At 45.0% G+C, this 13,461-nt stretch overlaps 1 protein-coding gene across 1 annotated transcript; it reads left to right on the top strand.

Annotated features, from left to right (window-relative positions):
- The first annotated feature begins 1,558 nt into the window (after positions 1-1,558).
- On the top strand, positions 1,559-12,061 carry LOC144144436 (RRP15-like protein). Its single transcript, XM_077675877.1, has 5 exons — positions 1,559-1,700; positions 2,280-2,584; positions 5,480-5,559; positions 10,184-10,334; positions 11,875-12,061. The coding sequence occupies exons 1-5, from the start codon at positions 1,682-1,684 to the stop codon at positions 11,980-11,982; spliced, it is 663 nt and encodes a 220-aa protein (XP_077532003.1). The 5' UTR covers positions 1,559-1,681; the 3' UTR covers positions 11,983-12,061.
- Positions 12,062-13,461: the final 1,400 nt, after the last annotated feature.

Below are 13,461 nucleotides of genomic sequence, written 5' to 3'. Positions count from 1 at the left end.
CAAGAAAACATCGGAAAGCAAATGGTAGGTCATTGAAACGGATAATGAATTATATATACATATATATATATATATATATATATATATATATATATATATATATATATATATATATATATATATATATATATATATATATATATATATATATAAATGTGTGTAGCGAATCAGAATAGGAAATGAGGGGCTCGTAGAAATAACACAGAAAAAAGGGTTGGCAGTCAAGAAAACCTCGGAAAGCAAAGGGGAGGTTGTGGTAGGTCATTGAAACAGATAAAGAAAGAAAGAAAGCGGAGAACAAATGCCCGCCAGATGGGATCCGAACCCACGACCTCCAGAATACCGGTCTGTTGCGATAACCACTAATCTACCGGCGGGGCGATCCCCCCCCCCCCCCCCCTTTCTGGGGTATTTATGTCAATGTATTTTTTTCCTGTGCTTGGAGGTGGTAGCCAGCGCCACTCTGACTTCTCGGGGTGAAGGGGACCTTCTTTTTAATCCCCCCGCCGTGACTCGAGTGTCTACGACATGTCAAGAGTGGTCAACCAGCGTTGAACCCTCTTAAGCTCCCTATGGCTTTCTTTCTTTCTTTCCAAATTCTTTATCTGTTTCAATGACCTACCACAACCTCCCCTTTGCTTTCCGAGGTTTTCTTGACTGCCAACCCTTATTTCGGTGTTATTTCTACGAGCCCCTCATTTCCTATTCTGATTCGCTACATGCATAGCGAGGGCCTCTGTTCTGGCAGTCTTGGTGCCATAGGGAGCTTAAGAGGGTTCAATGCTGGTTGCCCATTCTTGACATGTCGTAGACACTCGAGTCACGGCGCGGGGATTAAAAAGAAGGTCCCCTTCACCCCGAGAAGTCAGAGTGGCGCTGGCTACCACCTCCAAGCACAGGAAAAAATTACATGACATAAATACCCCAGAAAGCGGGGGGGGGGGGGGGGGGGGGGGGGGGGGGGGGGGGGGGGAATCGCCCCGCCGGTAGCGTAGTGGTTATCGCACCAGACCGGTATTCTGGAGGTCGTGGGTTCGGATCCCACCTGGCGGGCATTTTTTCTCCGCTTTCTTTCTTTCTTTCCAAATTCTTTATCTGTTTCAATGACCTACCACCACTTCCCCTTTGCTTTCCGAGGTTTTCTTGACTGCCAACCCTTCTTTTCTGTCTTATTTTCACGGAGCCCCTCATTTCCCATTTTCTGATTAGCTACATATATATATATATATATATATATATATATATATATATATATATATATATATATATATATATATATATATATATATATATATATATATATATATATAATAGCTTTAAACACAGCTCAGCGCAACACTCACGCAGCCCAAACGCGCCTGCGCACTGCCAAGCGCGCCTCCAAACGCAGTAATGTGCGCAGAAGACATTTTCTTTTCTCTCCCGGAGTTCCCGCTTGGACAAGAACTCTGGCTCGTCGGGGGGTTTCTGCGTTTCCTGCTCCTTCACTGTTCCCGCCTCGTCGACGATATCGAGGACTGTGGCCGGCTTCTGGCGTGCTTGTCCGTCTTTCTTGGCCTTGAAGAGGGTGAGTGCCTTTATCCTCGGCGCTTTGGCGTGTATGTATGTATGTATATCAAATGTCCAGATATGCCTCCATTCATAGCGATATTGTAGAAACAGTCTGGCAACCACAACCAAAATGGCAGCGCACAGCACAGGTAAGCGTGCTCGTGTTATCGGGCTGCGTTAATTACAACGCCTGCGCCTGCACTTATTTCACTGACGTTCATTCCTACCCCAAACGAACTTTATACAGCTGTTTCTCCAGATCTATCGGTAATATTCCACAAGTGTGCCAGACAAAAGCCTGTTTCAACTGTCGTTGCTACCATCTCGCATCGCTTGCTAATACTTAGATGTCAAAACAAGGCAGGCAGGCACCTGCTTCGAGTAAAAAGCTTTGCCCCCGAAAGTCGCTCTATAATTAAATAATAGTCTGGCGTCAATTGCAGGCCTCACTCAGATAAGTTTTTCTCCAGTTGCACCCACCTGTAGCGCCCGACAGCCGGTTTAGTACCGTTCGCACGGGACATTTGCTAAAGCTCCGAGCAGCTTCAATTTTTTGTTTGTCTGATTACAACGCACGCTTCCCGCGTAACTTCTTTCCGAGCTTGCAAGCCAGTCTGGAAATACAGGCTTCTTCGCTCGACGTAAAGACTTTTTCGTAAGGACGACGTAATACGTGCTGTTAAGGGGTCGTTGGTCTTACCGAGGTTTTGTGTTATATTTCGTCTCAGACGATGAATCTGAACACAGCGCCGACCAGGAGCGGCCCGAGCTTCCCGGGGATTCCGATGAATCGGCTGCCGAAGGCAACGAGGCCTGGGCCGATGTGCTCGGGAAGCTGCTACACGCCAAAGCGCCGAGGACAAAGGCACCCATCCTCTTCAAGGCCAAGAAAGACGGACAAGCACGCCAGAAGCCGGCCACAGTCCTCGAGATCGTCGACGAGGCGGGAACAGTGAAGGAGCAGGAAACGCAGAAACCCCCCGACGAGCCAGAGTTCCTGTCCAAGCGGGAACTCCGGGAGAGAAAAGAAAAGGTCTGCTGCGCACATTGCTGCGTTTGGAGGCGCGCTTGGCAGTGCGCAGGCGCGTTTGGGCTGCGTGAGTGTTGCGCTGAGCTGTGTTTAAAGCTATAATTGAATGAAATCATGACGTAGTCAACAAAAGTAAACATGCGTGCAGAATGTTGGCCAGAAAAAGTGGCACAACAGGCAGATTAGGAGGATTTATAGTTGCCACATGGCACTGGCTGTAGTCTTTCACTCGAGCAACTGCAAGGTGCAAGAGAACTTTTTTAGGCAGTTTTTTGCCAGCTCTAGTGTGGGAAGATGAATACTAGAGGAGGAGGAGAAAACTTTATTCTAGCAAGTGGTCAGAGAAGCGCAGTGGCCACCGGCCTAAGGCTGGGGGCGATTTCGGAGGCTCTTTTGACCAGGGCTTCTTGTGTAGCCCGGTCGGAGCTACCCAATGCCTCCCTCCACTTCTCGCTGCTGGTGACTAGAAAAGAGACATTTGGGCGAAACAGCACTTGTGCACACAAATTGCACTTAGGAACATTTTTCCTTTTAAGTTTACTTGTTCAGGCTAACAACATTTCGTTTAATAGCAAGCTGCATGCAAATGTCATGTGGCGTACCATCTTTGTGGTGCACTGAATTTGTATTCTCATTAGGCATTTTTGGTGCATGCGTTTAATAGATGCGGGAACGAATTGCTTTGAGGGTTTCTGCATAAATCACCCTGTTGCACTAGCTTTCACATTGCATGTGTGTTCATCCGGAATAAAATGTTCCTAGAGCAGGCAAAATTATTCAAATGTGCTTTAATTTAGTTGCAGCATTCAGTGCAGTAACTAACCCAGGCTGTAATTATTGAGTATATGTATCTATCACTGTTTAATCTGATTAACCCACAAAGCCCAAACATATTTCCAGGCAAATAAAAATTCCATACACTTGTGTACCTTTATTTAGGGTTAATATGACTTCATCATACAAAAAGAAAAATGAAATTTCAAATCAGTAAATATTTAATGAATGTATCATATATGGTACAGTGGACTTTTCTGCTCGGTCCTTCCTTGCCAGCTATAGTGTCATGGCTTGTATTCGAAGAAGCAGTTACATTCCTTTTTTCAGGCAAAAAGGTACATTGGATTTCGCGAACACACCTGCGCTAGACGTGCTTGCGCCTGGTACACAGCTCTTGCGTTGAAGTCGCTTGCTCGTCACAAGTTGAAGAAGAACGTCATCTTGGGGCTGATTTGGTGTGACCTTCATTATCTTCGCTGTAGGCGAAGGGAAACTGGTTGGCAATCCTCTTGGTGCTTTCCCTGTGGAGATCAGGCTTTCTGATGGGTTGGCAATGTTGTCAGCTTTTGGGGCCGCTCCTTCAACTGATGGCTCTGGAGCCTGTGGACATTTCACTCATTTATGACGCTGAGGAACACAGCATGGTATATGAGATACATGTGCCAGCACCTGGAGCAGTTGAGAGCTGTGTTAGAAAGCATATCAAAGTGATTTGAAAATTGGACCACCAATGAAGACCCACTGCATCAAATATGATACACACAAATTCAAACAGTGGGCAGGCTTCAAAAACGGCAACAAAGAAATCTTTTTGGTGGTGCAACATTTTCTCAGGAAGAAAATGGCCAAATGTTGGACGAAAGAAGGAAATACTCATTGTTTGTCGACTAATATAGGTAATTCTGGTTGGATGCCACTGCACAAGCTCCCACTTGTGGCCGTCTTTCTCGAGCTGCCAGCAGTCCTTTGGCGGCACCTTTCTGAACTACTCACATGAGAAAACTCCATCAGTGTATCAAAAACGATACTCTTGGCTTTGGTCTCAGCTTTATAGACAGTTTTAGTTTCACATGCATTGAGTTCACGTACGTAAATGTGAGAAGTATACGTAGTCTACGCGCATGTAGTTTAAAACTCTTATTGTTACACGTACATGATGCTTGCCACACGTAGGGTGCCTGGACGCCTAGCGCCATCTGCGAACAGACACAGACACTGCTGTACCCCACTCGTGATCACGGGAGACCTTTGCTATGACTACACCAAATGCTACGCCGTCAAGCATAACAGCTGCAAAATTGCCATTATGTCTAAAAAACAACACTTTCTTGCCACTTGAAACTTTATGTGAGGACCAGACTAGGCAACTTAAAGGCAAAATCAACAGCTTACAACACGATAGCGTATCGAGGAATTAGCGACGAAGCTGTTATCACAGCGAAGTGGGACGGCAGGGCACCGCCATGTTGGTTAACTCTACGTACGTAAGCAAGGACCGCAAGGACCACAACGTAAAAATTCGAATCTCACGTACGTCCGTAAGACTAACGCAGACCGTTTGTGTTCTGAGCATGCGCACTGGTCACCTGTGAAACCTCTACGTACGTGAAGCTTCTACGTGCATAAAACTAAAACTGTCTTATGTGACTTATCGTCCCTTTCTGGTTTCTCAAACACCGTGTATGAAATTTGATACATTGTGCCGCTAATTTTGTTTTAAAACTTGAGTGCATCAAGAATGTGAAGGTCTCTGCAATAACCGTAATCCATAGAAAGCATGCTACTACTATCAAAGCTGCTGATAGCTTGCAAATGTCAGCTGCATAATGCCATGCAGTAGCATTATATACAAGTAAAATCACATACGTGTTCATGTACTAATAGATGGAAGTTCTGAAGCTCTTATGCGCAAAATTGAACTCCAGGTTTACTGTTGAACAGCTACATAATTTATTTGTATGGTGGAAGCATGTAGCCTCCATCAGAAACATGAAGTCAGACTGTTTGTGCTGCATTGAAAATTGGGCTTTTTCATATTAAAGATAATCTAGCTGGTATCAATTGTGGTTGCCTACACACTTAATGCAGTAACCGCTGTTTTTCTTTGTGTGTGTGTTGCAGAAGCGAAAATGGGAAGAAATGAGTAGAACCAAACCAACCTATGATGAAGGGGAGAAGCGACTCGCACGCATTGCAACAAAGTAAGCAAACTCTGCGCTGGTGCTACTTGAAATGCTACCTTGCGTTATAATTGATGTCTTATATTTCTGGTTAAGACAGAAATGTCCGTGACGGTGTGCCGCATTGTTTTCAGAGCATGCCTTTTCAGCCTGCATGCCCTTTACACCCCCGTGCTCTTGTAACTTTTAAATTAAAAAAAGTTACAAATTCGTGATTGTCAACTTTATGCAGCAGTACCTTTAGTCGTTTCCATTTTTTGCGCATACATGCTTATGCTCTGCAAGGGTAGAGTATTGGCGGTGAGCGCGACCCATGACGTCAGCTTAGTGATTCTGGCATTTGTTGTCTGATTCACTCAGGCTCACTCTCCCTGCTATTTCTTTGCACTCAGTTGACTTTTGATGCGTGTCTGTGATAGATTTTGCATGTGCACAACTTTTTATCATAATAAAAGACTTAAAATCGCTTACACTAGCTCAAGGCATGATTTAAAGTACATTTTTTGATACCGCCTCTGAAGAAACATTGCTGGCGTTGCCCCGTTCCTTGCAAAGCCGGTCCTGTGTGGAGTGCAGAGTCGGAGCTAGGCGTCACCTTCTGTATCGTGCAATCTTTCAAACAAAGGAAGCAGCCAGTTGCTAGTAACCGACAACAGCGAAAATTCAAGATGAAAATGAAGTTCCAGGCCTTCGGGGTTGTCGGCTTTGGTAGAAGGCAATACGATTCCTGGTAATCGTATGTGAGAACATGGTAAAACAGTTTTTGTAACTTTGCTGAACACTCGAAAGTATTGCATCACATCACTTTACGTTGTCATGGCATGAGAGTATGCTGACGTGCACGAAGGGTCGAAATGTAGGTTGAGTTCCAAATAACGTACTGTGTGTACAGGTGTGTACTGGTTTTATACCAGCTTCTAACCATTATGGTGGTTTATTGAGCAAAACGGTAGCAATTGAGCATGATACCAGTAACGTGAGCGGTTCAAGCTCAGCGGCTGTGTTCGTATAGACCGTTCCATCGGGCGAGGGGGAAACGTACTCTCGCACTCAGCGGCCGCGGTGCTGCTCCGGCCGCCTTTCCCCCTCTCTGGAGTGTGCGCGCCGATCACAGTTAGCCTGGCGCGGCTGCTCCTTTGCCTTGACTACACTTTGTAGGCATCGCGCGTGCGGGTTTACCACTAATTTAGGCATTATTTTAATGAAATGCTGGTAATAAATGAGCCAGACTAGCTGCTTGTGAGTTGCACACATTAACATTTTTGGCAATTTTGTTCTGCTGAGCTGGTACATCTACTTTGTAGTAGTGGCAGAAAATTCTTCTACCTTCTTTCCAAACTAAAATGGGTCACTGAAACTTTCCTGTGCCGCAGATGGTATTAGTTCCATCTCCACCGTTGCTGCGGCCATATTGCGGCTTACCCGGCTCCAAGTATTACGTGGGATGGCCTTGGCGATTTTCACAGTGACTACTACCTCCCTAAGTTGTCCCTTTCCACAGCCAATCTGAGGGGAATTGGGTGGGGGGATACTGAAGGGGATTCCGCCTCCCTTGTTCCCCCATCCCCGACTCGGACAAAATAAAGTTGTTCACTCACTCACTCCAAGAGTTCAGGCTTTTTTCCCAAATGTGATGTATCTGTCGGCAACATCAAACTAAGTAACGAAAAAGCGAAGGCGCGTCTGGTTGCCCAACGGCAGACGCTTAACAAGTCCTTACATGACGCTCTCCAGGAGCCATGTTGTTTATTTTGTTTATGTTGTACATTGGTTTCACGGCTAATTTGTGCTGCAGAGCCGACTGAAATTCTAGAGAGACGAAGTTTTCGTTTATTGTTGGCGGCAGTGGTGGCTGATGGTGAGGTGTTGATATATTGATAAGATATATACAAACTATGTAATGGGCGTAATACTGAGTTCACCCAAAACTACCTGTATTAAACCCTGCAGGGATATGGAGCCAGAAGTCTGTTACACTGACACGCGCTTCTGTTTGTTGCCCATGAGCGCCGAGCGTATCACGGTTAGTCGTTTTAACAAACATCAGTTTTTGCATGAAAGCGATCAAAATACCCGCTATGTGCGATCCCGGGCACACACACACAAACAAAAAAAATTGTGACGAAGTATTGCAAACATGCGCAACCCAGCATCGTTTACCCACCGTGTACCACGCTGCCTCGAGTGAATTTCAGCCCCACCGCGGCCCAAAAAGCCGCCAATTTAAGCCAGATCGCTTAAACTCGTCCTATGCAAGAACTTTCCCATTCAAAGTATACTGCGCTTTTCTGATGGAGGCGAAAAGCAAAAACGCCCGTGTGTACGAGATTTCGGCGCACGTTAAAGATCCCCAGGTGGTCAAAATTAATCCGGAGCCCTCCACTACGGCGCGCCTCATCGCCTGCGTTGCGTCGGCGCGTTAAACCCCACAATCAATTAAAGTATACTGCGGAAAAGAACGTACAAAGCGCTACAACGAAAAATTCACCGAGCCGCCGCAGGCGCCTGTGTGCCGCGGAGCAAATGCCCAAGCCAGCGAATCAGCCAGCTATGAGAGGGTGCTGCGCATGTAAGATAGCGGCGCCCTCGTTGGAACGGTCTATACAGGGCACGGCACCATAGATGCTTTATTCACAAAGCAATCGTGGTTTCAACCTCGGCTGGGATTTTAGATGTAAACCAAATGATAGAGACTTAGGAATGACACACCAATTTTTAATAACTGCGTTTCTGTCCTTATAAAGAGTCAGTACAGAGTGTAAAATGTCAGTAAAATGCTAGTCCGTTTCCATCATTCCTGCTGGTGCCCCACCATAACACGCACACGAACACCCGCATGCACGTACACACATGCATGCACGCATGTTAATCACGTATGCGGTAAAAATACAGTAACACTATGTTTGTTGAGACCTGGAGGGATATTTACAGTACATTCCCCGTAGCCATATCTTCCTGATATTCAGATATGTATTATGGTAAAACTGCACTGAAGAGAGCAAAAGTAATTTTCTTCAATTCATGAAACGCCATCCCGAGTAGGCCAGGATTTGTTCTTTACGCCTGAAGGGGCTGGAAAAAAATAAAGGTCTGCTTGGACATATTCATCGGTTTCCATTCTTGATATACTGGAACCCGGCACATATGCTATTCATTGCGTTCATTAGTAAGTATATCAAGTCTTCAACATCATAATCATGTCATAACCATTTGGGTTGAGAGCCAGTTCGTTATGATAACGATGGTTACAATAGAAATTTGGGGCACAACAGCCGCCTTTGAGTACTCTGGACAACATTGTCTGCGCCGTTTTGCAATAGCGTATCGCAAACCTTCGCATGTAAATAAATAATGCACGCTGTGGATATGCACCTTCTGGCACGCAGCCACAACGAAAGCCAGTTTGTGAAGAAAGGAATGTATGCCATACAGCCTGAAAAAATATCCACACGAACCTTGTGAGCCTCCCAACACTCCCCAAAACTTCTTAAATAAGACGTTTGTGACAGTGCAAAAAAGTTAAAGCATTGGACACAAAAAAAAACATTCATCTGATACAAATCTACAACAACAATGAAAGCAGTAGAAGGCAGCCTATTTATCTTCTGCTCTGCAATGCGCGTGTAGGGGCCCGCTGCTTGGTGCGTAGCATTACAGACTTGAGTCTTCATAAGAGCATCTCAAAAACACTTTAGGGAAGCCTACGCATTTTGAATACTTATAAGGAGCTCTGAGCACTGAACCTCACAAATAAGCAAGAAAGGATGAGTTGCTCACAATCTTCTGACCGATGCTCTGAAGAAAGTTGTTCTCCCTCTTTTCATGTTACAAACTTGTGCGGAATGCAGGTTGAAATTTTTCAGTGTTGTCAGACGCTGTCAAAATAACTGAATTACTGGAAATACGGTTTTTAATGCACTAAAGCATCAAAACAGGCGATTTCTAGCACAGAAACTGCTGCCCCTAACAAGTGAAGTGTAGCAGAGGACAGCGGTGCTAGTCCCAAAGCTGATGCCAGGGGGCGCCACTCAAACATCTCACCTCCAGTAAGGTGCTAGTAATGCGAACAGCTTTCCAGCAGCATCGTAGTGTTGGAACAAGTCGGAGACATAAATTAGCTTGGCAACAACTGTTTCACTCAGCAATCACTTTAATTGGAAGAAATATATGCAGGAATTGTAAACCAGCTGAGTACTACAGAAAAGCCACTACATAGAAGCAGTAGTGTTTTTAAAATGCTCTAACAATGCATATGCTCTTCTAATGTTTGTAGCATGTGTGCTTAAAAGTTTTTTTCTTTTGTCAGTACACGGTTTTTGGTTAGCTGTGAACCATAAAACCAGAAATGTCAGTTCAGTTTCTTGTCACATGCATTCCTGTGACAGTTGCTGTTGTTTGCTGTGCCTGCTTAAAATAACAGATGCCACTTGAGGACTTAAGGTTCAGATTACATGTGTTTAAAAGCGACGACCTGTGATTTGGAAACAATGGTGGACTTCCTTGTGGAAGCCTTTCTTTGTGAACTGGTTTCTCTGCCCTTTCCTTTTTTGTTAATCTTAAACTTCAAATTACCAATCTAAGACCGCCAAAAGCAAGTTGCCCTAATTGTGAAGCTGATACTTGAACGAGTCACGTTTGTTTTCAGGGGAGTTGTCCAGCTCTTCAACGCGGTCAAGACCCACCAAAAGCAAGTTGACGAGAAACTTCAGGCCGCTGGCCAGTCTGAGACGAAGCGGGACAAAGTGATGAAGTCTCTTAGCAAAGGCGCGTTTCTGGACATGCTCAAGGAGAAGAAGGTACGGTGCACAAGTTGGCCTTTCTCCCCAACGTGCAGTAAATTTACTCCTTTTTGTCCTATGATTTGCCGCCACATCTCTGGCACCCTCCCCAAGTGTGTGGGCATTTTGCCGCTTTTTCAGTCAGTGGCAAATGAAGTGTTGCCCAATACTTCATCTAGGCAGGAACGTTTTAATGGAAATGGGGTGTAAAATGCACGGAGATTGTGCGACCATCCAGTCAGCCAGGGTACCCTAAATACAGGATGCGGCCAGCTCTTGAAAACTTCAGCCACAGTCTGCCCCTGCTGTACCACGCTGCTTGCATCTGATGCCAAAAGTTATATCTTTTTTGTAACGATAGGCTAAGTTTTTTAACAATAGGCATTCACAAGTTTATAAGAACTGAACTGGAAGTTTTTGTAGTGTCATGTTCCAATGTCGAATAACGAAAAGAAAGATAGAAACAAGGGGATGCAAGCCCAGCTGATAGATCATGCAGTGATTCCAAACACCAGCAAGTTTATTTCGGTTTCAGTGGAATACCTGGTGCAATATTTAGCCAAATAATTGCGACCCTTCTACAGTACTGTGTGCATTCCACTTTTATTACGACTCTCTGTGCACTTTCACTGGCTTAGAAAAAAACACGCGAACACTTATTTTGGCTAAAGCCAGTATTTTCGAGTGTGTGGGACGTCTGGCATATGCAGTGTCTTCCCTGGCTGCCACTGAATGGCGCTACTCGTCCACGCTGTGTGAGGCACCATGTGGGTTCCACACACAGGTGGTTGGTTCGACACCGACATTCACAGAGCGTAAACAAGACAATATGCTTTTCTTTAGCAAAGCATCAATATTGATCACGGGTTCTATGAAGGAACATTTTTCTTAGTGCTCCAGAGCAGAAAAGGACTCGAGACTTCACAAAGGCACAACTGACGTGGATGAATTGCTTAAAGCGTGGTAGCGTTGTATTCGGTTGCTTCTATACCAGTATACATTACCGCTGCTTCGCTTGCTTCTGGTTTATTGTAACACAAACAGCAGCTGCAGCCACTGTTTGCATTATGGAATCGCTGCCAGGAAAATGAGGAAGGGAAATGCATTGTTTGGTGTTTGATTTCTCAGCAATGAAGGCGTCTTTCAGCACTGAATCAACACTAAAACGGCTATGAGAAAGTCAGACTTTTATTTGAAACCGACTTGCTGGTTGCCTTCAGTGTCCCTTTAATTGTCTTTCAACTGCCAGAGAAAGCTGGATGTCACACATCATAGGCCGGCTTGGTTTTAAAACTCTGTGTTTGTGTGCAACAAGTGCTAGGCCAAGTGTTTACAGCCTCGAGGAAGACTGCGCTGGTCTTCGTGTCTTCGTTCAGTCCTCGTTTTTTGTGTGCTCAAGTTACAGCTATGAATTGTCACCAACTAGCCCTCCTTTCAGTGTTATAATAATTTGGAGTGGGTAGTGGATCTCGCTCGAATTCGACTTAAGCAATGGAAGTGTTTGGGCCTGTTGGCTTGTGAATTCGATGGCTTGTGACAAGAGTTCTTGTGTTTACAGGAGGAGCCGGCTGATAAGCCAGAGTCATGGGGAGTGCTCCGAGATGACTTCATGCTGGGCGCCGAGATGAAGGACTGGGACAAAGAGGAAGAAGGAGAAGCATCCTAGCTGCTGCTCTTGCAAGCTACATCGGTCACTGTTGGACATTATGCTGTGTATAAAGTCACTTCCTTTTTCACAACAGAAAGGTTGTGTTTTTCTTATTGTGTTATTCATTAAACTGCAATAGTATGTGCAAGAATTAAAAAGCCTGAAATTGAAACGTCAGCAGCAATGCGTGTACCATAGATGGGACGGCTACATCAGTTTCTGTTCGTGTTTTAGTTGTGTGCTATTTAACATTAAATTTCAGCCTGCAACTAGCCCTACATACCACTTTGCTGTGATGTCTTTTCTTGCTTCAATGTGCGCAAGGTTCAGAGGTGCAGTTACCAACGCAGATGGTAACGCCACTCTCATTCAAGGGTAACTGTATATTTCTTCCTTAGGTATTGAACTATTAGCCATGGCTTAATGCACTAGACTGGATTTCATCCTTTATTTCTGGAGGGCATTAGGCATTACGCGAAAGTAAGTGAGCCAATGGGGACATTGTGTATTCCTGCATGCTACGACTGTTGTGTAACAACAGCTAAATACAGTAGAACCCAGTTTACATGTTTTTCACTGGACCAGAAAAACAAAACGTAACGAGGAAAACTCAGCAGTGAGGAAACCTTCGAAAATAAATGAAAACAATGTAGCTTTGACTTGCAATAATGTATTTCTGCAACTTTGGCTTTTGAATCTTACAAAACTGGAGAATGTACGATTGCCGCTTTTTGCGATTGCTGGAAAACGCCACGCGTGACAATGCAAGGTCCTTAGCAATGTCGACTCTCTTCCGCGCTGGCTGCTTGTCTACTGCATTTAGCACATCAAGCTTTTCCTGAAGGGAAAGCGCCTCGCGTTTTCGCGATGTCATCAAGGCACGATAAAGTTCGCAGTTGCAAGCTCAACGGTGTTCTCGAAGCTTTAAGCACACGATGACGATGAGAGCGCGTTCTATTCTTGAGGTGTTGCTTTTATGGCAAACACGCACTTCCGGCATTCCGAAGTGAAACTTCCGTTGTAGGCGCAGTGATGATGGTGATAGCTGGGAGTAATATAGGGCCATCTAGTGGTGACGAATTGCTCTCACGTGCGGCATTATGCAGTTCTGTAGCCAAGCCTGGCAGCCTGGCCAAGGCTTGTCAAACGTCAATATGGCGGTCCATGCATGTTGCCCGGTCGGGTTCAGAGTGTCATATTGTCACGAATGATCCGGGAACGTAATCTGAGCTACGACGTAACAGTGAAGATTCTAATACATGAGCCTCTACGCCAGTTGTGCCAGGTCTAGACAAAAGCACCATAGCAGCCGGGAAAACGCAGCACTGAGGAGCATATGAGCGGGGCTCTACTGTAACTACTGCTTATACCTGATGAAATTCTGAACAGCAAGCAGTATGGGTTCACATTTTTATTCTAGTATTTCCTGGTATGTAATCTCGAACAATTGTGTTTTTGTAAATAGCTGCACTCAACCCTCCTTAGCTAGACATTCTA

Source organism: Haemaphysalis longicornis, unplaced genomic scaffold (genome assembly GCF_048455015.1).
Source record: "Haemaphysalis longicornis isolate Haplotype H1 unplaced genomic scaffold, Haemaphysalis longicornis Haplotype H1 scaffold_7, whole genome shotgun sequence".
Classification (NCBI taxonomy): domain Eukaryota; kingdom Metazoa; phylum Arthropoda; class Arachnida; order Ixodida; family Ixodidae; genus Haemaphysalis; species Haemaphysalis longicornis.
Note: the sequence above shows the minus strand (reverse complement) of the source record. Positions and strands in the feature narration are given on the sequence as shown.